General features: G+C 48.3%; 2 protein-coding genes across 2 annotated transcripts; both read right to left on the minus strand.

Moving 5' to 3' along the window:
- Window positions 1–1,068: 1,068 nt before the first annotated feature.
- Window positions 1,069–9,495, minus strand: LOC125358329 (pyrethroid hydrolase Ces2e-like). The gene is made up of 12 exons (XM_048355412.1): window positions 9,413–9,495; window positions 6,680–6,884; window positions 5,596–5,737; window positions 4,847–4,980; window positions 4,507–4,765; window positions 4,021–4,119; window positions 3,542–3,706; window positions 3,339–3,392; window positions 2,955–3,099; window positions 2,293–2,430; window positions 1,714–1,786; window positions 1,069–1,294 (listed from the first exon to the last, which is right to left on the minus strand). Exons 1-12 carry the CDS (start codon window positions 9,486–9,488, stop codon window positions 1,105–1,107), a joined length of 1,680 nt encoding a protein of 559 aa, XP_048211369.1. The 5' UTR covers window positions 9,489–9,495; the 3' UTR covers window positions 1,069–1,104.
- Window positions 9,496–18,580: 9,085 nt separating this feature from the next.
- On the minus strand, window positions 18,581–27,431 carry LOC125358328 (pyrethroid hydrolase Ces2e-like). Its single transcript, XM_048355411.1, has 13 exons — window positions 27,318–27,431; window positions 26,289–26,479; window positions 24,301–24,505; window positions 23,274–23,415; window positions 22,213–22,346; window positions 21,873–22,131; window positions 21,378–21,476; window positions 20,926–21,066; window positions 20,728–20,796; window positions 20,335–20,485; window positions 19,789–19,920; window positions 19,252–19,324; window positions 18,581–18,867 (listed from the first exon to the last, which is right to left on the minus strand). Exons 2-13 carry the CDS (start codon window positions 26,362–26,364, stop codon window positions 18,681–18,683), a joined length of 1,668 nt encoding a protein of 555 aa, XP_048211368.1. The 5' UTR covers window positions 26,365–26,479; window positions 27,318–27,431; the 3' UTR covers window positions 18,581–18,680.
- Window positions 27,432–27,500: the final 69 nt, after the last annotated feature.

Below are 27,500 nucleotides of genomic sequence, written 5' to 3' on the forward strand. Positions count from 1 at the left end.
ATTCCTGCCGATCTTTGACCTGATTGGCTCCTGTGCCTTATTTAATAGAAGGATCTACCTCAATAAAGCAAGACATGCACAGACATTTCTCCCGGGCTCCATCCGATTGTCCTCCAGTGAAGGGGGCGCTGGGTGCGGGCGGTCCATTGACCCTTCTCCTTTCTTGGTCCACCCTGGTCGGGGCGAGCTTCCCCATCGCTCCCGCAGATCGGGAGAGCGCTGGGGGCTAAAGACCCCGACACAGATCAAATTTCAAGTACAGCCCAGGGAGTAAAGTTTATGAGACTAATATGCAATTAACCTTCCAAAAGCCAGAGTGAAGGTTGGCTCAAGTGATAGAGTTCCAGCATTGAGTAGAAAAAGCCCAGTGAGAAGGCAAAATCGTGAGTTCAAGTCCCAGTACCAGAATAAGAAACAAACAACAAACAATATGGTGTTTACAAAAAGCTGAGTCAAAGGATGTAATTAACTATATTAAAGTTGGATGAAGTTCTTGGGATGAAAGAAAAATTCCAACATATATGGGAGTGGATGTATGTCTCATGTATAGGTTCAGACTTACCAAACTATACAGGTGAATTTAGTTGCATATGACTTAATTCATAACAAAACATTTTGTGCATGCGTGTATTTGTGTGTGTGCATGTGTGTGTATCTTAGAAAAACTTAGAAGTGAAATTGGTTTCATTGTTAGAAGTTAGAGGAAAAAATGGGTCTTGCTTAAGGGTCCACATGTTACCCCTGGGGTAACATGCTCAGAACATCTTCATTTGAACCCAGTCTAAGGACTTGGAGAAGTCAGAGGTTGGGGAGATGAAAATAGCCAGGAAGAAAGGGGCCAGGCACAGTGGGGTATGGCGAACAGTAAGCACCTTGGGGCTCACCCAGCTTCATTGCCATGGTAGTATTTATTGAATGTGTCCAAAAAGAGAGCGCTCAGGCAAGTTGCAGGGAGTTATTCATAAACATCGGCTAGCTGAGTGGCTGGATAAAGAGAGGATGATTGGCTAAGTGAATGATCAAGTTAATTCCTTTTTCATGGTAAATGTGTGGGCACCTCATGTTGGCCTGATCTGCACTCAAACCCATTCCTTCTTGCATAGATCACTGTAGGGTTAGGTGCTTCTCCTCAGATCCCTTGAGCTCCTGGATCTTCTGGGGCAGGGTCTTGGTCCAGAACTTCAGCCTGGAGGCCTTCAGGGCCTGGCCCACTGCAGGATGGAGGTCCAGCTGGAGGTATTGCTCTTCCTGGTCAGACATGGGCCAGTGGAGCAGGTCCTCGCTGTTAGGGTTCCTGTGGACACACCCTCCCAGGAGGGTAGATGGGGGTCATTCTGAATCCTTGTGAGCCTGAATCCAATCACCTCATTAGGGTCATGCTAGGCAGCCCAAAAGATTAGGAGGAGGAAGAATAAGAGGGAACTTTTCTGATATAGTAAAACAAGGTTTCCCACTAGTGACTGTTCAATATGGGTCAGAGTCACTTCTCAGAAGTGAGTGCTGATGTTCCTTCAAAATTGTGGTCCACCTTTCAGGTCTCTGGGTCAAGAGAGTGACTTGCATCTACAATGCACTCTCTGTGGATGAGAGAGTCCTGGGGCTTTAGAGAGAGCTATCATGTAGTTAAGGATCATGCATGCCTATGAGGATACCACACAGGGATCACTAGGCAGACCCCATTCACAGGAGGCAGGGTTAAGTGTATTATCTCACCCATTTCGGGCAAAGTTGGCCCAGTACTTCATCATCCTCCTGCTCAGGAGCTCCTCCTCCTCAGAAAAGTCAGCTGCACAAAGGAGAACAAGGGTCCACGTCTTGCACAACATTTCAGGGTGCCTACTCCTGCTCTCCACCTCCATTCAACTGTAGTCTCATCCTTCATACCAGGCCCGATCCTTTTTCTCTGTCCCACCCAGTATCAGGCACTCCCACGGCACAACCTTCCATTACTCACTCCAGCCTCTAGCTGAATACACCTGTGTATATCCTGGACTAGAGGGCACGTCTAACCTCAGTCCCTGGAGATAATTTAGGGACATTCACAACGTCCAATCATCCACTTTGTACTCATGTCTGATACCCCGTTGCAGGTGGGGACAGGTGGTGGGAGCACAGGCTGCTTGGGAAAAGGCTTGGATTCCAAACACCTGCAGCCTTTCAATGGTAAGATTTAACATACCTGATCTTGTCCTCGTATTTAGCTTTAGTTTACTTATTTAGACCATGAGGAAAGTCACCCTACAGGGATGCTAGTGTGGCCCATTCTAGCTTATGGAAATGAAGAAGACTCACGGCTGCTGCCGCAAGAGGAAGACCCAAAGACAAAGTCAATCTCATCACCGTGGTCAGCCCTCACATGCGGGAGCTTTAGGCTCTGTACGAGGCCGTGAGGATGTTGGAACTCATAGAAGTAGACAGAAGCATGGGAACCTGGAGGTGTAGACAAATTATGACATGGTGACCCCTCAGTTGGAGTTGTCCGTCCTCATCTTTTTTTTTTTTTTTTGCCAGTCCTGGGACTTGAACTCAGGGCCTGGACTTTGTCCTTGAGCTCCTTTTGCTCAAGCCTAGCCCTCTACCATTTGAGCCACAGTGCCACAGTCAATGTTTCATTCTCTGATTTCTAGGATGAGTTTTGATGCCAAGAATTGCATAGTACTTCCAGCTTCCCGGTGCCCCCCGGTGGGAAAACCTTTGGTTAAATCATCACTTGGTTTTTCTATCTGTATGGTCTTGGACTAGTCACTGGCTGTCTAAGGTTCTACATCTGTAAAGTGCCAGTGTTACTAGTGTCTTACAATAGCCATGAGAATTTACTGACCTGTGAGATACCACATGCCTGGCCCTGGGGCCTTGAGAAAGACAAGGTTGGGGACCTGGACAGCACAGAGCTGTCCTGGGATACACAGCTCCGAGCTGCCCACTGCACAGTCAGGATGTGCAGATGAACTCACGCTGAAAATGTGCTACTTGCAGTGCAGGCATCACGAACATGAAGTCCCCCATCATCTCTTGGAACTGGGCTTGGAGGGTTTGAGGATCCTCAGTCTCCCCCATGTACTCTTCCATCAGCAGATCAGCACACTCAGCAGGCAAATTCTGTGCCAAGAGGATCACAGAGAGTTAGGCTAGACAGGCAGTCCAGTGGCAGGAGGAGGCAGCCTCTTGGTAGGGAGATGGGCCATGGGATAGGACATTAGTATCAGGAGGAAAGGACTAACCCCTGGTGCAACGCTGCTGCTAACACACACATATCCCATCTTACATTCCTAGAGGTCACTGCATGAACAAATATCTTAGGGTGCCCCATCATACTGAGCAGGTGTTCAAATCCTTACCATGAGTCCTACCGCGTTCTTCATAACCGCTGGCAAGGTCTTTCTATTTATTCCCTTTATCATGTCAGCAAGTCCCGAGGTCTGAGTGGTAGGGAGGCAGTTTAAATTTGGAATAGCCTGGTCATGAAGGTGTCATTCTCTGTCCCATTACATACCCCCTGTCACTCATATACATAACCGATGATATACATAACCCGGACTACTAATGAATTGGAACTAAGTCTCACCATGGGGAGGAGCCAGCCATACTCATCATTGTTGACACCAATGATGCTAGGGACAGGGTGGAAGTCACCAGAGGTCAGCAGCTCCTTGGGGTGCCTGGGTAGAAAGGCCCCATCCACCACAGCAGCAAAACCCGTGATGGACTGGGGAGGCATGCATGATCAGGCTTTGAGATCAAATACCGCATATTTTCCCATGTCTTTAAGTTACTTTCATTACATCCCACTTCTTCCCATTCCATTTGAATTCTTCCCAGCATTCTTTCCCACACACATCCTAAGAGATTCCACGCTTGGGCTAGCCTCTCTTAGCCTTCATTTTGTATCCAGGGATAAAAGAACAGAATCATTGGTTCAGTGTATTAGGACTGGGCGATTCACACCCCATTTCCTTTTCCCTTTCAGGGATCATTGGGCTAATTCCCCTTCCTGACCCCCTCCCCCCCATTCAGCCTGACCTCAGTAATAGCCAGCATTTCCTCTTCACTCTTGTCCCTCAGGCAGTGCACCAGGGCCTCTGAATCCACCTGCTCACAGGCAGACTTGTTGGCCACCATCTAGAAAGCAACCAGGCAGGAGGAAGGGTTTGCCCAGACCCAAATAAGTAAGGATACTCCTAAATCTCCCAGAGTATGGAGTGTGGGGTTGTGGAACTGAGATTGTTCCCACTTTCCTGATGCTCAGAGGGCTCAGCCAGAGTGGCCATACCACCATGGTTCCTTATATAATTCTGTCAAGGATGATGGAATTTGGCCACAGAAAATAATCAGCTTCTGTGATACAGAGAAGTATGGATTCTGAATCCTAACACATAAGCAATTTCCAAGGTGACATTCCAAAGGCACCTCCTTGATCCCTTGCTTTTTCCACAACACAGAGAAGCAGAGGCTGTGAGGATGAAGGGTGAAACAGTGGGTCTGAGCTGGGTGGTTGAGGGCACTCACCTTGACAATCTCCTCCAAGGAGCTGGGGATTAAGCCAGGTGCCAGGGCCACTCCACTCTGCATGACGGCCCCATGGAAGAGTCCTTGAGACACGGGTGACAGGACATGTAAGGACACGCTCATGCCACCTGCAGACTCACCAAAAATGGTGACAAGATTGGGATTTCCTCCAAAGTGAGCGATGTTCTGCTGGACCCAGCGTAGGGCGGCCACTTGGTCCAGGAAGCCCCAGTTGCCAGTGGCATGCTGGTCTCCAGTGCTGAGAAGTGGCAGAGACAAAGGTCACAGAGCTGTCCTGGCTCTGCTTGACCCTCATTGCTCATCTCAATCCCATGCTCACCTGAAGAAGCCCGGGACTCCCAGGCGGTACTGGATAGCGACCACCACCACATCCTCAGTGGCTGCCAGCACGGATCCATCAAACATGGCAGCCATACCTGAAGTCAATCCCCCACCATGGATCCACACCATCACCTGGGAAAGTCAAGACAACTGTCGTTGATTCCCATCCAGCCCCAATCCTACCTGTGGTCTCCATTTCACTATCCATGGCTTTGACTGTGGGCATTTGCCAATATAGTAAAAATCTCCCTCTGACCTCCTGAACTTGGCCCAGGGAGAGGACCCCAAGTTCAATCACTAGCCTTGAGGTCCAGTAATCCAAGTCTGAATGAATGGCTACAAGCCTGGAGTATTGGTGCCCTTACTCTCTTGCCCATCTAAAGTGGAAAGAAAAGGGGAGTTTCCTACATGACTGCACTTCAATGTGAGTCAAAAGGACCACATGCTAGCACTGGCACAATAGATAAGCGACAACTTGGGTGATTTCAAAGTTTACCACTTCGGTTCCTCAGGGAGTCTTCTGGGCTCAAGTTGGTAGAGTGAGTTCTTGTTTGATTAAGAGGATAGGCCTCTAACATCTGGGAGCAGTTAGGACTCTATCCCCCTGGGCAATTAGCTTTTGGAACCTGATAGTGAAACTTCTCATTAGGTTCCATACTGCCCTAGAGCCAAAGCTGTTCTTTCACTGCTGATAGTCTTGCAGAAGAAATGTCCTCCCACCAAGGCCAACCAAGTCCTGACACTCACAGGCAGGTTAGAGCCCTCGTGGGCACTGGCAGGCGAATAGATGTTGAGATAAAGGCAGTCTTCAGAGGTGGAGAAGGGCGGTATATCTAGCTTCAAGATCACCAGAAGCATTGTATTCATTACACCAGCATTTTGCAGACACCTGGTTACAATAGTGGATGATTATTCTAGCATTTGTACCATGGTCAAAAATCTGAACTGGAGGCTAGATTTGTTTCCAGGAACTGTGAACCTGTGCTGCACTGGTGCCCTATTTATACAAAATGTTCTCTCATGGCTCTTCTAACAACAGCTCAGGCCACAGGCTTGGGATGGGTGAGGCTCTATCTCAAGCTAGGATGGAGCTCTGACCTGCAGGAAGCCTTCATGTGGATGGGGCCATTGGATTTCTCTCCCCTTAAGGCTTAGAAATCTTGATTCATAGAGTCTCCTAGAAGAATTGGTGGCAAGGGTTGACATTTACACCTTCTCTCTGTGCTTATTAAAGCCTGGCCAGAGTTGCTGCCACCACACCAGTATAGTATGAATGAATGAAGGTCAGTTTCACATAGGGTAGTGGAACACTGCTGAAATCCAAATCTAGACCCTGGGAACTACATTCCTTCCACCACGTCTCCAGCTGGAAGCACATAGACCTTTCCTCAGCCAGTGGCACCTGGCCCTTCCAGTTGGCACAGTGACTGTGGAGCTTGGCTTCTCCTGGAGCCCCACTGCTGCCCTCCTTGGGGAACTATAGCATCTACTGCCAGACCAGGAGCTTTGTCAGGTCCATACAGCCTAGGTGAAACTTTCCTAGGCACATCTCCCCTTATGGCAAAGAACAATTGGCATGATGCAAGTCCTGAAACAAGTATGTCTTTGTGCTTTAGCACCTGGTGCTAACACTGTTCAGACACAAAGCCAGAGCAATGAGCATGGCAAAATTTCTCAACCCACTGAATCTCAGCAAATTCACTGGAAAAATTTACATGGGAAATTCTGCAATGCAGATGGAAATGGACTGTGGGGTTTATGTGGGAGAAAGACTTAGCCTGGACCGGTGTGCCTATCCCACCACAGAAATTCTCACCCTACAAGCACTTACATGGCTGGGTGGGAGGTGCCATCCCTCACACCACTCCAAGATTCAGGGGGCTCTGGAGGGGCAAAGCGCAGTGGTCCTACAGGTGGCTTGGCAAAGGGAATTCCCAGGAAGGTGTGGACTCCCACATTGGTGTCCTTCATATGGACGAGGCTGCCCCGCACCTGCCCGGTGTGTGTGGTCCTGATGGGGCTGGCTGGGTCCTGGCCTGTGGGTGGAGAGATGCACATCAGAGTTGGGTCTTCCCCATCCGCTGCCACTCACATTGTGGTTCTTGTTGCCTCTTTGCTACCCCACAGCTCAGCCTGGCAAGGTTCTCTATTCTGCAGGTTCAATGGCTTCGCACACTTTCTCCCTGCATGATTGTGCCCTAACATCACTGTTTTCACTGGACCTGACCCACACCTTTCTACCAGGCAGCCTCCCTGCCTGGTTCTTTGAGACTTAATACTATCGTTAAGCCTTGGCCCTTCCAAGTTGACTCTCAGGTATTGGGAAAATCAGCATCATTTCCAGCAACCTAACAGGAGTTACAAGGCACTATCAGGACTCTGGGAATTGGACTGAACATTTCCAATCCTCAAGGAACTCACACTGGAGGTATCTAAAATGCCAAGAGGAAATGGGGGCCGTAAGAGAGAGTGACACAGCTGTGATCACATCATGAAATCCCTGGTCTGCTTTCATTGAGGATCAAGGAGGAAAGAGTCCATTGGAAATCATCTTATGGTCCATATCAATCTGTCCTGTGCAATCATGATAATTGTTTAAGTGGATGATGTATGCATTGTGCACTCATATTTCAGGGCCCACAAACACCTGCTCTTTCAGGTGTTTTGAGACATACAGTCAGGCTCACAATTCCTGGCTATTTTGTCATCTGGACCACTTTAACCTCTGTTTGAACCTTCTCCTCGCTCCTCAGGTATCACCTTCAGGTTGCAGAAATTTACAAATCTGACCTGTTCCTCTAAGAAAAGTAACTTTCCTGTCCCTAAGCACTGTCTGGAAGCTATTTGTGAATCAACATTTCATATTGCCTGTTATGGCTGAAGCCAAGATAGCAACCACAAATAGACACTATAGACAGCAATTTGCCAGTATCTTCCTAAGTCCAAAGACATACCACTGACCTCCATGTTGTCTACCGAAGAGGTATTTGCTGGATGGAAACTCTGACCCTGGACTTCACTGTGGCCACCAGCCCCTCATGCTTCCTTGTGGTTATAGTAAAGGATAAACATTGCTCATAGGTTCCTGTTAGAGACCAGCTACCCAGATGTTGCTTCAAGCTCCTTATGAAATGGTAAGAGGAAGATGATCCATGCAGTGGTAAAAAAAAAATGACCCTTGAATTAGGAGATTCAAAACTCAGGTCTTCTGGGGCTGGGGATATAGCCTAGTGGCAAGAGTGCCTGCCTCGGATACATGAGGCCCTAGGTTCGATTCCCCAGCACCACATATACAGAAAACGGCCAGAAGCGGCGCTGTGGCTCAAGTGGCAGAGTGCTAGCCTTGAGCGGGCAGAAGCCAGGGACAGTGCTCACGCCCTGAGTCCAAGGCCCAGGACTGGCCAAAAAAAAAAAAAACAAAAAACAAAAAAAAAAACTCAGGTCTTCTGGATAGCAAGATTTGCACAACATGCTGCTCCTGTTATAAACAGTTGTTATCTGGGACTCACTATTTCAGAGTCACAAGCCAGAGCATTATCAAGAGAGGATAAGGGAGGGAATCTGGTAGGAGTGGAGCTTGGGTGAGGTGAGGCGAACTCCTTCAGGCAGATTAAATAGGAGAGGGTAGGGGAGTTCATCAGGGCCCATCCTAGAATGCTCTGGGGTGAGGGGGATCAAAGGTTGAATATACATTTCCAGATATTATGTTCTAGTGTCATGAACTCCTGATAAGACCCTGGGGAGTTGGTGGCAGGCAAAGGGTACATTTGTGCTAAAAGCCAACCTAAGCCTTTTCCCAGAGTTGATACCTAGGTGAAAGAATCCCAGTGGCATCTAAGTTCAACTTCATGATGTGTTTCTGGGGAAGTATAACTCTTTCAGAACCAGAAGCTTTTGCAGTGGCTCATTGGACCACACCAAGATGATTCTCTGGTGATGAACGGGGGTACACTCAGAGTCAGAGGATAGTGTGAATGACAATGACACGAGCAGATTCAACAGCAGTTACAGCTACAGCTGCAACAACACACAGAGGAGGGAAATGTCCAGAATCCCTGACTCGGGCTGGGGATATGGCCTAGTGGCAAGAGTGCCTGCCTCGGATACACGAGGCCCTAGGTTCAATTCCCCAGCACCACATATACAGAAAACGGCCAGAAGCGGCGCTGTGGCTCAAGTGGCAGAGTGCTAGCCTTGAGCGGGAAGAAGCCAGGGACAGTGCTCAGGCCCTGAGTCCAAGGCCCAGGACTGGCCAAAAAAAAAAAAAAAAAAACCAGAATCCCTGACTCTGCCTGGCACATGTCAGTGTACCTCAGACTCTTTGATATGGGGCTCACTCCTCTGTGTCCTCAGGCATCCATGACCCCCTCTGAGCTATATGATCACCACCCTGGGCACTTAGAGGAGGTCTAAGTAGCCCAATTCTCCCACACTATCATCTGTCATCTCTACCTGCCCTGTCCTCCTTTCCTTTCCCAGGCTCAAACTCTGCTCTACACAATGTGGCAGATCTTACCCTGGTCCCTGCCCCACAACACACACCTGTACCCTACAGAAGTCTTACTTTGTATCCGGAGTGGGAGAAGTAGGAACCCATAGACAACTGCAGTCAGCCAAACAGGAAGTCGGTCCAGCAGCATGGCTGGATCACAGAATGGTTTCCGTACCTCTATGCAACACCACTGCAACTGACTAACAGGCACAATTCACCTAAACCTTGCCCAGCCAGGAGATTGGACCTGACAGGGAGTAGGCGGGGACATAGGAGAGGCTGGGCAAGGTTGTTCCTGCAAGAGAGTAGTACTGACAGGTGGTGGTCACATGAAGTCAGTGATCAGCACTCTGGGTGTGAGCCCTTCCCTTCTCCTACTTTCCTTTGTCCTCCTCCAGAGGTTCTGTTCAGCTTCTTCAGGCCTTGAGATACTAGGAAAATGTCACTAAGGTGAAGGTTGTAATGGAGAAATAAAAGTAGGGAGACTGGGTCTTGGGATACATGGTAAATGGTAAGGTCTAGCATCTTGTCTTCATCCTAGGCCAAGGTGAAGAACTTGCCTGAATCCTTGCAGGCAGAGGTGGGAACTTGGCTGATAGGTTACTAAACCTGTCAGTCCAGTGACTGGGACTGGGCCTGGGAGTTTCCTGTGACCCTGCCCCTTGACCTGAGCCTAGTTAGGCCCCAACCAGCTCAGGTGCCATTAAACCATGCCACATGTTTCAGTGTTCATGTCCTGTCTCCTGGCTCCTGGCTCGTCTCTGGTTACCATGGCATCCCACTTCAGCTCTCTATTGGAGCTGAATTGGTTTGTTGGTATTGTTTTTGTTTTTTCTTTCCTCTCTGGCAGGTTTCCTAACTATGCTAAGTGTATTTTCAGGGTGCAGGCCTTTGTAACAATTGGCTGCCTGCAGACCGCTATAATAAATATTCCAATAAATATTCCAAGATTCAACCTCTCAAAATGTGGCTCCTCCATCTTCTTACCTTACAACAAAATTCAGGACTGGTCTGGGGAGAAACAGGCTCAGGATTCCACAGATGGGCAATGCCCTCACCACCACCTTCCATGGAGTAAAGGTGGGCACTTAAGCAGAGAAAGTGAGCTATGACTGTGCTCATTTTGAAATTCCTCCTTGAACTCACAGATTATCAATTGAACTCAAAGATTACCAATTCCCCCTCAAGGTTCTTCATCCCTTGGAGTCATGGTCTGAGGGTCTGCATGGATTCCTCTTATTTAGAAATGGCTGTTCATTCAAATATACTTGTCACAATGGTATTTCTTTTTTTTTTTTTTTTGCCAGTCCTGGGCCTTGGACTCAGGGCCTGAGCACTGTCCCTGGCTTCTTACCACTCAAGGCTAGCACTCTGCCACTTGAGCCACAGCGCCGCTTCTGGCCGTTTTCCGTATATGTGGTGCTGGGGAATCGAACCTAGGGCCTCGTGTATCCGAGGCAGGCACTCTTGCCGCTAGGCTATATCCCCAGCCCCACAATGGTATTTCTTAAGAACCGATTCCTTATTCACCACACCACCAGCCTGTGGCTACCCTGGTTGCTGAGATCAAGGGCACCATTTACCCACTTGAAATCATTTGAAGAGAACTTGCTAGTTAAAACACTGTGAAGAGACAGGGCTCTCTGGGCCTGGGTAATCTGGGAGCCAGGTCTGTAATCGTGAGTGTGTGAAACATGTAGATCCTGCTAGAATGCATTGAGACAGCAGGAGCCAGGAGCTGGAGGCGAACAGACTTCCTAAAGAAAGTGGTGCCAGGCTCAGCCTCACATGGTCCTTACTGCCTATGAGAACCAGCTTTGCTTCTTCAATCCCATATACAATTCTGTTGAGAACCTACAGCCTGGCACCATGGGCTTTCCTTCTTGGTTCCCTTCCTGGAGTGTTCATTACCCTGGCATGACTTGGGTAAAGAGTCTCTGAACTCCATTCCAGACACAAGGTTTGATGTGCACTCAAGGTCTCCAGTCTAATGGACTCTTCTACGTAAACCTGTTAGACTCAGTTGGGACAATAGTCAAAGAGAAGGATCACCATCACAACAGGTATTTTGCAGAGCCTCTAGCCAAAGCTTAAAACTTCTCTCCTGCTTACAGGCTAGGGTTTTGTAGTGGGTTCATGGGAATGCTAGTGTAATCTGGTAGGGGCTAATAAGAAAGTAACTAATGTGGTGCTTCTACCCCTGGATTGTGTGTGTGTGTGTGTGTGTGTGTGTGCAAAGGGAACCTCAGGATATGGACATTGGGCTACTCTGACTCAATAGCTCGCTCTGACCTTCAATCTCCTAATCTAATTGGCTGGGTTGCTTGAAATTCTGAGTTGAGTAACCAGTTCATTTATTTTGACTGAAAAATCACAATTCTTCTTCAGACCATGGCTGTGGTGAACCCACTGCAAGGCTGAAGGCCCCCATGTGCCCTGCCACATCCTGCACCATCATTCAGAGACCCCGGCATCCACCATGGCCATGCTAATAGTAGAAACCTGGAATTAAAGGGTTTTAGGAGAATTTCTGTTTGTTTGAGAAGGCTGATGAAAATTTGGATGTATCTAGTGATCTGGACAAAAAGACAAGAAGAGGGAACCAGGATAGACAAAGAGAAAAAGAGAGAGTGAGAGAGAATGAGGAGAGGGGGAGAGGCAGACAAAGACAGAGAGGCAAACACAGACTTAGAGAGATAAGCAAAGAGAGACAGAGAGAAAGCATCAGAGACACAAGCTAAGTGCTGGTGCCTCACACCTGCATTCCTATTTTCAAAGCCATTCAGTGTCACATTTATCTCCAATTAAGCAATAAAAAACCCAAAATAGAATCCAATACAAATTAAAGCATGTGCCTGCATAAAACTAGGATTAAAAGTATCCTAACGGGCTGGGGATATAGCCTAGTGGCAAGAGTGCTTGCCTCCTACACATGAAGCTCTCGGTTCGATTCCCCAGCACCACATATATGGAAAATGGCCAGAAGGGGCGCTGTGGCTCAGGTGGCAGAGTGCTAGCCTTGAGCGGGAAGAAGCCAGGGACAGTGCTCAGGCCCTGAGTCCAAGGCCCAGGACTGGCCAAAAAAAAAAAAAAAAAAAAGTATCCTAACAACTTGATTAAAAATAGCAAAGATAGAAGTGGAACTGTGGCTCAAAGTGGAAGAGCACTAGCCTTGAGCACAAAGGCTCAGGGACAGTGGCCAGGCTGTGAAGTCAAGCTTCACCACCAACAAAAAATAAATAAATAAATAGGGGCTGGGGATATAGCCTAGTGGCAAGAGTGCCTGCCTCGGATACACGAGGCCCTAGGTTCGATTCCCCAGCACCACATATACAGAAAACGGCCAGAAGCGGCGCTGTGGCTCAAGTGGCAGAGTGCTAGCCTTGAGCGGTAAGAAGCCAGGGACAGTGCTCAGGCCCTGAGTCCAAGGCCCAGGACTGGCCAAAAAAAAATAATAAAAAAAAAAATAGTAAAGAATTTGTCACACTCACACGTGCATCCAGTTGTTCATGGATAAAAAGTGGTGTGTGCATTCATAAAAGCACTCCTAAGTAAAAGGAGGAAGGACACTTGATTCCCAACATATTGTGACTACAAGCCACAAATAACTGACTTAGAATGATATGCTACATTGGGATGTTATTTACCCAAATATATATGTATATATATTATCCATATATATTATATGTTATATGTTATTATATGCATATATTGTATTATATTATATATAAATATATTGTATTACATAGTATTTTTACCAAATATATATGTTGTGCATATATGTATGTATATACACTCTATACCAACTAATAACAATTGGACCAGGAGGTAGTGACTCTTACCTGTAATTCTAGCAACTCAGGATGCCGAGATCTGGAGACCAAGGTTCAAAGCTGACCCAGGTAGAAAAGTTTGTGAGACTCTTATAGGCAATTAACCAGCAGAAATCCAGAAGTGGAGGTTGGCTCAAGTGATAAAGATCCAATTTGATTAGAAAAAGCAAGTGAGAAGGCAAAGCCTTGAGTTCAAGTGCCAGTATCAGAATAAGAAAAATCTGGTATTTGCAAAAAACTGAGTAAAACGGAAGGAATTAACTATCAAAAAGGTGAAGGAAGTTCTTCGGATGAAAGAAAAATTCTAACATATCAGATGGGAGTGGATGTATATCTCATTTATATGTTCAGATTTACCAAACTATGCAGGTGAATGGGTGAATATAATAGCATATAAAATAATCCATGTCAATGACTACTCTGGGTTTAGTAAGTGTAGAGTATTTTATTCTCAATAAAGAATATTCATATAGTGAAAACAAATCCATGTCAAAGCACTTTGTATATGTGTATGCATGTGCACATGTGTCTTAGAGACACTTAGAAATAAATTGGCTTAACTATTGTCTACTTAGAAGTTAGAAAAAAATGGGACTTGCTGAAGGGTCAACCTGGGATTTTGACCCCCTGCTAGGGGTAACATGCTCAGAACACCTTCTTCATTTGAGGGGGAGCTGGGGACATGGAGCAGACACAAGTTGGGGAGCTGAGATGAGCAAGGAAGGAAAGGACCCAGGTCCAGTGTGTATGGGGGAGGGTAAGCACCATAGGGACTGATCCAGCTCCATCGCATGCGGGCATTTACAGAGTGTATCTAACAAGAGAGTGCTCAGGCAACTTGCTCATAGCATCATTCAGGGAGTTTCTCATAAGTATCAGCTAACAGTGTGGCTGGATAAGGAGGAGATGAATAGCTAAGTGAATGTTGGAGTCAATTCCTATTTCATAGCAAATATGTCAGGACCTCAAGTTGACCCAACCGGCACTCAAGCCCAATCCTCCCAAGATAGTCCACTACAGCTCTATGTGCTTCTCCTTAGCCCCCTGGAGCTCCTGGATCTTCTGGGGCAGGGATTTGATCCAGAACTTCAGCCTGGAGACCTTCAGGGGCCTGGCCCATGGCAGGATGGAGATCCAGCAGGAGGTCATGCTCTTTCTGGTCGAACCAGTGGAGCAGGTCCTCCCTGTTGGAGTTCCTATGGACACACCCCACAAGGAAGGTGGTTGAGGGTCATTTTGAGTTTTTGTTAGGCTGGACCCAATCACCTCTTTAGAATTATGCCATACAGCCCAAAAAAATCAGGAATGGGGAAAATGAGAGTAACTTTTCTGATCAAGGAAAGCAAGGCCCACCCATTAGTGTCTGTTCTATATGGCTCAGAGCCACCTCCCAGAGGTGAATGCTGATGTTTCCACCTTTAGGGTCTCTGGGTCAAGAGAAAGTGACTTGCACCTACAATGGACTCTCTGTGTGAGTGAGTCCTGGGGCTTTAGGGAGAGCTGTCATATAGTTAAGGACCATGTGTGTTCATGAGGATACCACAAGGGGCAGACCCCTTGTGGGAAGGCAGGGTTAAGTGTATTATCTCACTCATTCCGGGCAAAGTTGGCCCAGTACTTCATCATCCTCTGGCTCAGTAGCCTCTCCTCCTCAGAAAAGTCAGCTGCACAGAGAACCAATATTTCAGGGTTCCTACTCCAGCTCTCCACCCTCCATTCAACTGTAGTCTTATCCTCCATACCAGGCCTGATCCTTTCCCTCTGTCCCACCCAGTATCAGGCACTCCCATTGCACAACCTTCCATTATTCATCCTAGCCTCTAGCTGAGTCTTCCTGTATGTATTCCTGGACTAGTGAACATTTCTTCCCTCAGTCCCTGGGAATCATTTAGGGACATTCATTACTTCCAATCATCCACTTTGTACCCATGTCTGATACCCTATTGCAGGTGGGGACAGGTGGTGGGGGCACAGGCTGCTTGGGAAAAGGCTTGGGCTCCAAACAACTGCAGCTTGTTGAATGGTAAGATTTTACACCTGATCGTGTCCTCATACTTAGCTTCAGTTTACTTATTTAAAACTTGAGGAGAGTCACCCTACAGGGATGCTAGTGTGGCCCATTCTAGCCTATAGAAATGAAGAAGACTCATGGTTGCTGCCACCAAAGGAGGACCCGAAGACAAAGTCAATCTCATCACCGTGGTTGGCCTTCACATGCGGGGGCTTTAGGCTCTGTAAAAGGCCGTGAGGATGTTGGAACTCATAGAAGTAGACAGAAGCATGGGAAGCTGGAGGTGTAGACAAATTGTGACATGGTGACCCCTCAGTTGGAGTTGTCCTTCCTCATGTTTAGTGATAAGATAGTGAGGGTGAAGCTGGCTGGAATCTAGTCTGTGAAGTGAGAAGCCTCAGGAAGGAAGAGGCCTTGCAAAGACCAAAGGTTGTCATTACAGTCAATGCTCTGTTCTCTGATGTCTAGGATGAGCTTTGAGGCCAACAATTGTATGTTTCTTCCATCCTCCTGGTGACCCCAATGGGAAAAGCCTTGTTTAAATTATGGCTTGGATTTCCTATCTGTGTGGTCTTGGACTAGCCACAAACTATCTAAGATTCCTGTTCGAGACCAGCTACCTGGATATTGCTTCAAGCCCCTCATGAAATGCTATGAGGAAGCTGAGCAATGCAGTGGGGAAAAAAATTACCCTTGCATTAGGTGATTTAAAACTCAGGTCTTCTGGATAGCAAGATTTGCACACTAGCTACTCCTGTTACAAACAGCTGTTATCTTGGACCCACTATTTCAGAATCACTAGCCAGAGCCTGATCCAGAACAGGTACGAGAGGGAATCTGGTAGGAGTAGAGCTTGGGTGAGGTGAGGCGAACTCCTTGAGGCAGATTAAATAGGAGAGGGTAGGGGAGTTCATCAGGGCCCATCCTAGAATGCTCTGGGGTGAGGGGGATCAAAGGTTGCACACACATTTCTGGATATAATTCTCTGTGGCAAGAACTCCTGATAAGACTCTGGGGACTTTGTGGCAGGCACAGCTCACATTCCCTTTGCCCCAGAAGCCAAGCCAAACCTTTGCCCTGAGTCAATACCTAGGTGAAAAAAACCCAATGGCATCTAAGTTCAACTTCATGATGTGTTTCTGGGGAGGTATAGCTCTTCCAGAACCAGAAACCTTTGCAGTGGCTCATTGGGCCATGACAAGATGATTCTGTAGTGATGAAGGGGGCCCACTTAGAAACAGCGGATAGTGTGAATGACCATTACTTGAGCAGATTCAGCAGCAGTTACAGCTACAGCTGCAACTGGGAAATGTCTAGAATCCCTGACTCTGCCTGGCACATGTCAGTGTACCTCATATTCTTTCATATGGGGCTCACTCCTCTGTGTCCTCAGGCATCTATGACCCTTTCTGAGCTATATGATCACCACGCTAGGCATTTTGTGGAGGCATAAGTAGCACCATTTTCTTACACTATCATCTGCCATCTCCACCTGCTCCTTCTTTCCTCCCTTCCTTTCCCAGTCTCAAACTCTTCTCTATACAATGTGGCACATCTTACCCTGGTGTCCCCCTTCATCTCAGCAATCTCGCCCTGGATTCGGAGTGGGAAAAGCAAGAACCCATAGACCACTGTGGTCAGGCAGGCAGGAAATCATCCAGTGTCATGGCTGGTTCACAGGACTGTTTCTGTTCCTTTATGCAGCACACTTCAACTTACCAACTGGTGCAATTCACCTAGACCTTGCCCAGCCAGGAATTTGGACCTGCCAGGGAGTGGGGAGAGCGGACCTTGAAGGAGATCTGGGGAAAGTGGTTTCTGCAGGATAGTGGCACTGACAAGGTAGAGATACAGGATATCAGTGGTCAGAACTTCAGGTGTGAGCCATTCCCTTCTCCTCCTTTCCCTTGGCCTTCTCCACAGGCACTACGTGGCTTCTGCAGCCCTTGAGATACTAGGAACTGTTACTGAGGTGGTTGTAATAGATAAATTGAGACCTGGTTTGCAGAGAAGCAGGCTCAGGATTCCACAGACCGACAATAGGCCCACCACCCATGGACAAAGGGGAGCAGAGACAGGGAGCTATTTCTGTGTTCATTTTGAAATTCCTCCCTGAGCTCATTGCTCATAGGTTACAGAGTCTGCTTTCGAGTTCCCTCATCCCTTAGTTATGGTCTGAGGGTCTGCATGGACCCCTTCCTATTTAGGAATTACTGGTCCATTCAAACATACTTGTCACTGTGGCATTTTTTAAAGGACCCATCCACCCACCCCCAACCTGTGGCTACTCTGGTGGCTGAGATCCAGGGCAGTCATTTATCCACTTGAAAAACATTTAAAGGGAACTTGCTGGTTGCAGCAGTGTGAGGAGACAGGGCTCTCCGCCTGTGGTAATGTGGGAGCCTGGTCTGTAATTGGGGGCTTGTTACACATGTAGGTCCTGCTAGGATCTACAGCAGGGGGCAGGAGCTGCAGCCCAGCCTGACACCCAGAGGAAGTGATGCCATGCTCCACCTCAGCATAGTCCTTACTGTCCATAGCCTGTGAAAGCCAGCTTTTTTTTTTGCCAGTCCTGGGTCTTGAACTCAGGACCTCAAGGCTAGTACTCTACCACTTGAGCCACAGCAACACTTTTGGCTTTTTGTTTATGTGCTGCTGAGGAATGGAATCCAGGGCTTCATGCATGGTAGGCAAGCACTCTAGGCCACATTCCCAGCCCTGAGGACCAGCTCTGATTCTTCAATCTGGTATACAGTACCATTGAAAACCTACAGCCTTGCACCATGGACTTTGCTTCTTGCTAGTCTTCCTGGTTGGCTTATTTCCCCTGGCATGACTTGGCTAAAAAGCCTCTGATCTCCATTACAGCCTTAAGGTCTGTTGTGCATTCAAGGTCTCCAATCTAATGAACTCTGGCCCAGGCCATGGTCCCAGACCCATTCTGGGATGATAATCTGTTCATTCTCCTTACCTCATGTACACACACGTGTGTGTGTGTGTGTGTGTGTGTGTGTGTGTGTGTGTTAGAAACACTTGGAAATTAAATTGGCTTAATGTTTGGCTACTTAGAAGTTAAAGAAAAATATGGGGCTTGTTGAAGGGTAACCCTGCTAGGAGTAACATGCTCAGAACACCTTCATTTGAAGATGGGCTGGGGACTTGGAGCAGACAGAGGTTGGAAAGGTAAAAGGAAGGAAGGAACGGGCCAGGCCAAGCATTGTATGGGGGATGGTAAGCACCACGGGGACTGATCCAGTTTCACTGCCATGCGGGCATTTATTGAGTGTGTCTGACAAGAGAGTGCCGGGGCAAGCTGGCCATGAATGTCATGTAGGGAGTTCTTCGTAAATATCGGCTGGTTGGGTGGCTGGCTGACTGGATAAAGGGGATGAATGGCAAAGTGAATGTTGGAGCTGATTCCTATTTCATGGTAAATGTATGGGCACCTCATGTTGGCCCAACCAGCACTCAAGCTCACACCTCCTCACATAGACCACTATAGCTCTATTTGCTTCTTCTTAGTGCCCTTGAGCTCCTGGATCTTCTGGGGCAGGGTCTTGGTCCAGAACTTCAGCTTGGAGGCCTTCAGGGCGTGGCCCACTGCAGGATGGATGTCCAGCTGTAGGTATTGCTCATTCTGGTCCAATGTGGGCCAATGTATCAGGTCCTCACTGTTGGGGTTCCTGTAAACACACCCTCCCAACAGGGCAGGTAATCGTCTAAGTCTTGCTGTGCTCAGGCCAAAACTCCCAGATGGGCATCAAGCCAGACAGCCCAGCAGGTTAAGGTCCAGGGAAACTTCTGATACTGGAATGCCAAAATCCCTACTAGTGTCTCCCCAGTGCTATCTCATTGAGGTGAGCACTGATTATTCCACAGAATTGGAATCTGCCTTTTAGGTTACTAGAGCAAGATACAATAACTAGCACCCACAATGTACCCTTTCTGTCCAGAGATGGAGCTTTTCTGTGACGAAGGACCTATATATGCTAATGAGGCCACCACAGACAAAGGAAGCTGTGGGTGGAGCCCCCCATAAGGAACTTGGTGTGGGAGGACCATCTCACCCATTCCGAGCAAAGTTGGCCCAGTACTTCATCATCCTTCTGTTCAGTAGCTTCTCCTCCTCAGTGAAGTCAACTGTGCAGAGAACAAGGGTCCAGGTTTGGCCAGCACATTCCTCTACCTAGTCATGCCCATTCTCATCAATCATCTGTGCTTGACCCTGAATATGAGGCCTGGTGCTCCTGTCTCCTTTACTTCCAGAGCAGGGCCTTCCCAACATCCAACCTATTATACTCATCCTAGCCTCTAAATGTATCTATCTCTGGCTCATTCCTGGCCTCGAAAGACTTCTCTCTGCTCTGGGAGGTCATTTAGGAACAAGCACACCTTTTAAAACCTGCCCACCATACATGACACTATCATGAAGTGGGGACAAGCGAAGGGAGCCCAGGCTACTTGGGAAAGGACCCCAATATTAACTACCATTTCACATTTGAGCTGTAGCATGGATCCTGTCCTCTCTCTCAGTCATTTCCTGATGTGGATGGTGAGGACAATTACCTCAGGGACCCAGCTCCCAGGAAAGAAGAAAGACTCACCGTTGCTGCCCCACAAGGAAGATCCAAAGACAAAGGAAATCTCATCAGCATGGTCGGCCTTCACGTGGGGGGGTTTCTTGAAGAAGCTGGGACGATGCTGGAACTCGTAGAAGTAAACGGGGGCATGGGAGCCTGTGGAAGAGGTTACATCTGACATGGTAGCTCCATTACTTAGAACTCTTCAACTTCATCAGTGTTGGCTACCTAGCTAGCTTCAAAGATGGCTGGAATGTAGACAGTGATCTTGAGATCCCCAGGCTGGAGCGGTGGTGTGGGAAGGCCTTAGTTGAAACATTGCTTTGTATTTCCCAGCTAAGCGATTTGGGCAAATCACTGAATATTCCTAATCTGTTTCCTCCTTGTAAGATAGAATTTTGTTAGTCTCTCACACTAGACATGAGGATTTACTGAACTGAGAACCATCCAATGTCTGGTACCAGGTGTCCAACAAAGACAAAGGTAGGGACCTGGATATCACAGAGCACACCTGGGACACAGCTCTGAGCTGCGCACCACATGGTCAGTCTCAGCTACAGATGTACTCACTCTGAAAATGTGCTACTTGCAGTGCAGGGATCACAAACAAGAAGTCCTCCATCATCTCGTGGAACTGGGCTTGGAGGGCAGAGGGGTCCTCAGTGTCACCCACATACTCCTCTATCACCAGGTCAATACACTCAGCAGATAACATGGGACCCTAGAGGATCAGAGAAAGTTAGGCTAGGCAGGAAGTGGCAGGGAAGAGGCAGCCTATGGATGGGAGAGATGAAGCCTGGGATGGGACAAAATACTGGGGGAAAGGGCCTGACTCTGATGTGAGCCTCCCATCTCCCACTAGACACACAAACACACAAGCACAGGCCTTTGCTCCTGGTAGTCACTGCATGGGCAGGAATGTGGGAGGAGACTCTTCATGGAGCAGGCCTCAAGGAGTCTCACCACTTTCTGCAGAGCAGCCCGGATCGTTTTTCTGTCCATATTCTCCTCAGTGTTTCCTATGCCCATGAACTGGGTGGCAAAGAGGAAAGTAGATTCAAGTTGGGGTATGAGAGTATTTAGGGTATGGAGTCCTGATCCCCCTCATCACCACAAAAGATACATTCCTCAGACTTCTACTAAGTTAGAACTGGGCCTCACCTTGGGGATGAACCAGCCAAACTCATCATTGTTGACACCAATGATGCTGGGGACAGGTTGAAAGTCAGAAGAGGCCAGCAGCTCCTGAGGGTGCTTGAGTAGGAAGATCCCATCCACCACACCAGAGACGAGAGGGAGGGCCTAAGGGGACATTCAAGGTCGGTGAGTGAGGTCAGGTTCTAGGCATTTTCTGATGTACTCAACAAATTCACCACCTCCCAACTCCCCCAGTATGCTGGCTCAAACCTATCTCAAGAGATACAACACCTGGTTAAGCTTCCCTTTGTCTCCATTTTGCATCCAGGGCTATAAGAACAGTAACCCATGGAGAAGCCATGCCATGAACAGAGTTCAGACTACTAAGGACTGGCTACTTTCTACCCTATTTTCCTCTTCCCCACATAGGCCAGTGGTCCTTTTACCTTCCCCACACCCCCTCTATTTATTCTGACCTTAGTAATAGCCAGCATTTCCTCTTCACTCTTGCCCCTCAGGCAGCGCACCAGGGCCTCTGAATCCACCTGCTCACAGGCAGACAGGTTGGCCACCATCTGGAAAGCAACCAGGCAGGGGCTATCTTATTCCTTCAGGCAGGAGAAGGGGTTTCCCAGATCCAGATGGGTGCAGGTGCTCCTAAATCTCCCAGAGTATAGGGTGTGGGGTTGCAGGAGTGAAATTGTTCCCACCTCCCTGATGCTCAGAGGCCCCAACCGGAGGGGCCATTCTCCCCTGGTTATTTACATAGTTCTGTCCAGGGTGAGGGAACAGAATATACTCAGCCTCTGTGAGGCAAAGAGGTATGGATGCTGATCCCTGACCCCTCAGCAACTGCCAAGGAGACATTCTCAAGGCACCTTCTTGGTCCTTGTCCACAACACAGAGAAGCAGAGGCTGTGAGGATGAAGGGTGAAACAGTGGGTCTGAGCTGAATGGTTGAGGGCACTCACCTTGACAATCTCCTCAGAGGAATTAGAGATGAAGCCAGGTACCAGGACCACTCCACTCTCCATGATGGCCCCGTGGAAGAGTCCTTGAGACACAGGTGACAGGACATGTGAGGACACACTTGTGCCACCTGCAGACTCACCAAAAATGGTGACACGGTGGGGGTTTCCTCCAAAGTGAGCGATGTTCTGCTGGACCCAGCGTAGGGCGGCCACTTGGTCCAGGAAGCCCCAGTTGCCAGTGGCATGCTGGTCTCCAGTGCTGAGGAGTGGCAGAGACAAGGGTCACAGGGTTGCCCCGGCTCTGCTTGACCCTTATTGCCCATCTCAATCCCATGCTCACCTGAAGAAGCCCGGGATTCCCAGGCGGTACTGGATAATGACCACCACCACATCCTCAGTGGCTGCCAGCACGGACCCATCATACAAGGAAGCCATGCCTATAACTAATCCCCCACCATGGATCCACACCATTACCTAGGGAAGTCAAGACAGATGTCATGGGTTCTCATCCAACTCAAGGCCCTCCAAGCTGCCCCCTACACCATCCACTGCTTTGGCTCTCTGATACTACTCTCCTCCAGAGCCCAGAAAGGGCTATGGCCGTGGCTAAAGATTCAAATTCAATTAGGAATGTAGCTCTCTCATGCTTTCATCTGCCCAATGTATAAAAGCATGGCATGACAGTAAAAGAAGGTCTCCCTGAAATTCCCCACAAGGACAATTATCCATTGTCTTAGATGTTTTTTAAAATTATACTAGGTGGGGCTGGGAATATGGCCTAGTGGCAAGAGTGCTTGTGTTGTGTACATGAAGCCCTGGGTTCCATTCCCCAGCACCACATATTTAGAAAACGGCCAGAAGTGGCGCTGTGGCTCAAGTGGCAGAGTGCTAGCCTTGAGCAAAAAGAAGCCAGGGACAGTGCTCAGGCCCTGAGTCCAAGCCCAGGACTGGCAAAAATTAAGTAATTAATAAAATAAAATAAAATTATACTAGGAATTGAACCTACGGTCTGGAGCTTGCTAGTCAAGTGCTTTACCATTTGAACTACATTCCAACCCTACCTGTCCTCTGTTCTTCTTGACCCAACAGATAAGCCAATGTTGGAGACTTGGGTCACCTCAAAGCTCAGACTTTTAGCATGTGAGTGGGTCTTTGGGGTTCAAGTCAGCAGAGGGAGCTGAGCAGAGGGCAAGAGAGCCATTAGGTCTTGAGTTCTCCATACCCAGGGTAAAGCCCATCTCCGGGTAAGAAGGCTTTGTGGACCTGATAGTGCTCTCACTGTCTCACTTCTTATTAGTATGCAAGCTTCAGTAGAGCCTAGGATGGTTTGACTCTTCTAATATTCTCACAAAAGAAATGTCCTCCCACTCAACACTCAGGTGGCCATGACCTGATACTCACAGACAGGTTAGAGCCTTCATGAGCATGGGCAGGTGAGTAGATACTGAGGTACAGGCAATCCTCAGACACAGGGACGACAGGCACGGTCATATTCAACTTGTTTGTGGCCATGGCATAAATTCCTTCAGCATTTTGCAGACACCTAGTGACAGTGGCAGACAGGTGTGCTAAGGATTATACTGTGGTGAAACCCAGCCCCTGGCCTTGCTCCCAGCTCTCCTCAGCCTCTGCTAGCCCTCATTCCCTCTTCATGCACAATGCTTCTCTAAAGTCTCTTTTTGCAAAGCTGCAGGTCTAAGACTTGGATGAAGCCTTGACTTCCAGGGAGACCTCAAGGTTGTTGGGCGCTTAGATCCCACTTCTCTTCAGCCTGGGAGTTCTTAACTCCTAGGAGACTCTATAGGATGTAAGGATTGTAAGGATTGGCATTCACCTATTTTCTCAGTGTCCATGCAGGCCTGGAACAGGGCTTCTGCCATCACATGGGTGAATTAATTGAGATGATGGGACCTTCTTCATCCCAAGTCTAGACTCCGAGGGAACCTCAGCCTCCCACAGAGTCTCCAGTTGGAAGCACATGGACTTTTCATGGGTCAGTGGCACTGGCCCTGTGGGTTAGCACAGCAACTGTAGAGTTTGGCTTGTCCAAGGAGCCCCCACTGCTGCCCTCTTCAAGGATCTACATCATCGGCTGCTGGAGTCAGCACCTCTCTGAGGGGTACCTCTTGGTGGCAAAGAACATAGGCATAACCCAAATCAAGAGACTGAGGAAGTTTATCTCTGCTCCTCTCTTTAGCACCTGGTACTAATATTGTCCACATGTCAAGACTTGATCCTTGAGCCTGGAAAAGTTGCTACACTCTCAAACTGCAACATATTCATTGGAAAGCATTGGGAGAATTTACTACATGCTAGGGGAAACTAGTTGTGGTGTTTAAATGGAAGAATCACTCAGCCTGACCCAGAACTCAGAGCTCCCGTCCCATCCCAGACAATAAAGTCCCCTGGGCTTCCTGAAAGAACTTACATGGCTGGGTGGGAGGTGCCATCCCTCACTCCACTCCAAGGTTCAGGGGGCTCTGGAGGGGCAAACCGCAGTGGTCCTACAGGTGGTTTGGCAAAGGGAATTCCCAGGAAGGTGTGGACTCCCACATTGGTGTTCTTCACATGGACGAGGCTGCCCCGCACCTGCCCGGTGTGTGTGGTCCTGATGGGGCTGGCTGGGTCCTGGCCTGTGGGTGGAAAGGTGCACATCAGAGTTGGGTCTGTGCAATCACCAGCTGTGAGTGTTCAAGCCCCATGACCAACAAAAGAAGGAGATGAAGAGAAGGAGGAGGAGGAGGAGGAAGAGGAGGAGGAGGAGGAGAAGGAGGAGGAGGAGGAGAAAGAGGAGAGGAAGAGGAGGAGAAGAAGAAGAGGAGGAGGAGAAGGAGAGCAGGAGGAGGAGGATAACAGGAGGAGGAAGAGGAGAAGGAGGAGGAGGAGGAGGAAGAGGAAGAGGAGGAGGAGGAGAAGGAGGGAAAAGAAAAGAAATTGGCAGATCTGAACTATTCATATAAGAAAAATTTTAAATCCCCAAGCATTCTTGGAGATGGGCTATTCCCTTTTCCCATCAGGTCTTTGTGGATCAGCAAGTTTGACTGAACCTTGATGTAGGGAGGCCAGGGAAGCAGCTACTTACAGACACCAGTGACAGCAATTTACCAGCATCAAGTCCATAAAAACACATCCTTGGCCCTGAGAATATGCAGGCTACCTGAGATGTCTTGCAAGATGGGATTTCAGACCATGTACCTCATTGTGGCCATCAGACACTGATGTCTAATACTTGTTACACCAAAGGACAAGCATTGCTAATATGTTCCTGTTAGAGACCAGTCTATGCAGAAGATGCTTCATCCTCAGAGAGAAGCCTCTGTGAAACAGTACGGGGATGCCACACGTGGAGGCAAGCAACCCTCATATCAGGAGGTAGAAAGCCCAGCTCCAGAAAATGAGGAGTTATTAACACTTAGGCAAAAAACAATGGTTTTTAGGTCAAGTCTTGACACTGTAGAGTAGACCCTGTGACTTTAATGATCCTTGTGAGGAGCCAGGACTGGGTGGGACAGATAAGACCAGGGCCCAGCATTTGCCTGCTTATGTCTTGTCCGATTGTGAACCAATGAGTCCAAGCTAAAGACAATTTAATACATAAGTCATCAGTGCAGATCTTTCTGCCAAGAAGGCCTTGATGACCTCTCAGAGCCTGATCAAGAACAGTAAGAAAGGAAGCCTTAAAGGGGTGAGGTGAGGGGGAGACAATTTAGGCAGATTAAATGGAGAACATTGTTAGAGCCCATACTAACAGGCTTTGGGGTGAGAAAGATCAAGGCTACACACCCACCTTGGCATGGCTTCTTTCTGGCATGAGCTCTTGATAAGGGCCTCAAGAATGTCTGGCAGGCACAGGGCATATGCCCTTTGCCCTGGAAAGCCAACCTAATCTTTAGCCCAGGGCTTATACATAGGTGAAAGGAACCAACAGTCTCTGACTTCAGCTTTGAGATTGTATTGCTGAGGGCCCGTGTACTTGCCTAGGGCCACTTTGGAGGGTGTCACGGTATTTCTCTAGACAATGGGGTAACCCACTCAAAAGCAAATCCCAGCACGTATTATTGTTGCTTTACAGGACCATTAGCAACTACAGCCAGTCACAGCCACTGATATAGAGAATGAATGTCCTGAAGTCACACACACACACACACACACACACAAAATGCCCCATCCTCAGAGCTTCCTGTACTGGGCTGGCTCATTCCTCCATGTCCTAAGGCATCTATGATCCCTCTCTGGGATATTTGGGAAGCAACCTGGGTACCTTGTGGGGTACTTTAAGAGGCACAAGTTTCCCACACTGTGATCTGTCATCTTGACTTTCTCTTTCCTCCCTTCTCTTCCTCAGTCTCAAGCTCTGTTCTACACAATGTAGCAGATCTCACTGGTGGTACCTGCCACCCCTTGCAGGAGTCTCACCCTGGATCCGGAGTGGAAGAAGCAGGAATCCACAGATAATTGCAGTCAGGCAGGCAGGAAGTCGGTCCAGTGGCATGGTTGGATCACAGGGTTGTTTCTGTGCTTCTGGGTGGCACACTGCAGTTCACTAACAGGCAGGATTAACCTGGGCCTTGTGCAAGCAGTTTAGACCTGATGCAATAGGTGGAGACCTGGGTTGGGCTGGGGAAAGTGGTTTCTGTGGGGAAAGTAGCACTGACAGAGCAGAAATCACAGGAAGTCAGTGGCCAGCACTCTGGGTGTGAGCCCTTCTCCTTCTCCTACTTTCCCTTTGCTTTTCTCCAGAGGTGTTGTGTGGCTTCCACAGCCCCTGAGATACAAGGATCTGTCCCCAGATATGAGATCATTAGGTTTACTGAGGTGAAGGTTGTAATGGAGAAATTCAAGGCTGCTCTGTGGAGAAGCAGGCTCAGGATTCCACAAGTGGTCAGTGACCCCCACCTCCCATGGGACAAAGATGAGCAGATGAGCAAATGAGCAGAGACAGGGAGCTGTGACTATGCTCTTCATCCTGAAACTCCTTCTTGACCTGTTATCCTAAAACTCCTTCTTGAAATCAGAACTTAAGTTTATTACCAGGACTCCTCCAAGTTATCTTAGTCCTGGTCTTAGGGTCTACATGGACCCTTCCCTCTTTGAGCAGAGCTGTTCCATTCAATCACACTTGTGACTGACACTTATGGACCTCTCCTTCGACCTCTCCCTCAGTGGCTACCCTCACTACTTTTACCACCAAGATGAAATTCACAGTTGTACCCACTTGACAAACATTTAAGGGGAACTTGCTAGTGGTAATGCTGGGACTCGAATGGTTCTCGTTGCCTATGCTAAGGCAGGGGAGACCGTCTCAAAACCAAGTTTCCAAAACACCCTTTCCACACTTGTGTGTCCATCAGTGACTTCCTCCTTGACACCTTCCACTCAGGCTCCGCCTCTGCACAGTCTGGTGGAGCTAACCTTAGTCTCTGTCGCCCCCTGTAGGAGTCTCACCTTGAAGAAACAGAAACAGGAGCCCATAGACCACAGCATTCAACTAGGGAACAGGCTGGTGCAGCAGCATGGTGGGAACCCAAATCTCTGTCAGTGCTGCAGAACACGCTGAATTTCATCCACAGGTGGCAGTGGTAGCAGCAGCGGTTGCACAGCAGAGCTTTCCCACTCCAGAGTTTGGAT

Source organism: Perognathus longimembris, chromosome 10 (genome assembly GCF_023159225.1).
Source record: "Perognathus longimembris pacificus isolate PPM17 chromosome 10, ASM2315922v1, whole genome shotgun sequence".
NCBI classification, from domain to species: Eukaryota; Metazoa; Chordata; class Mammalia; order Rodentia; family Heteromyidae; genus Perognathus; species Perognathus longimembris.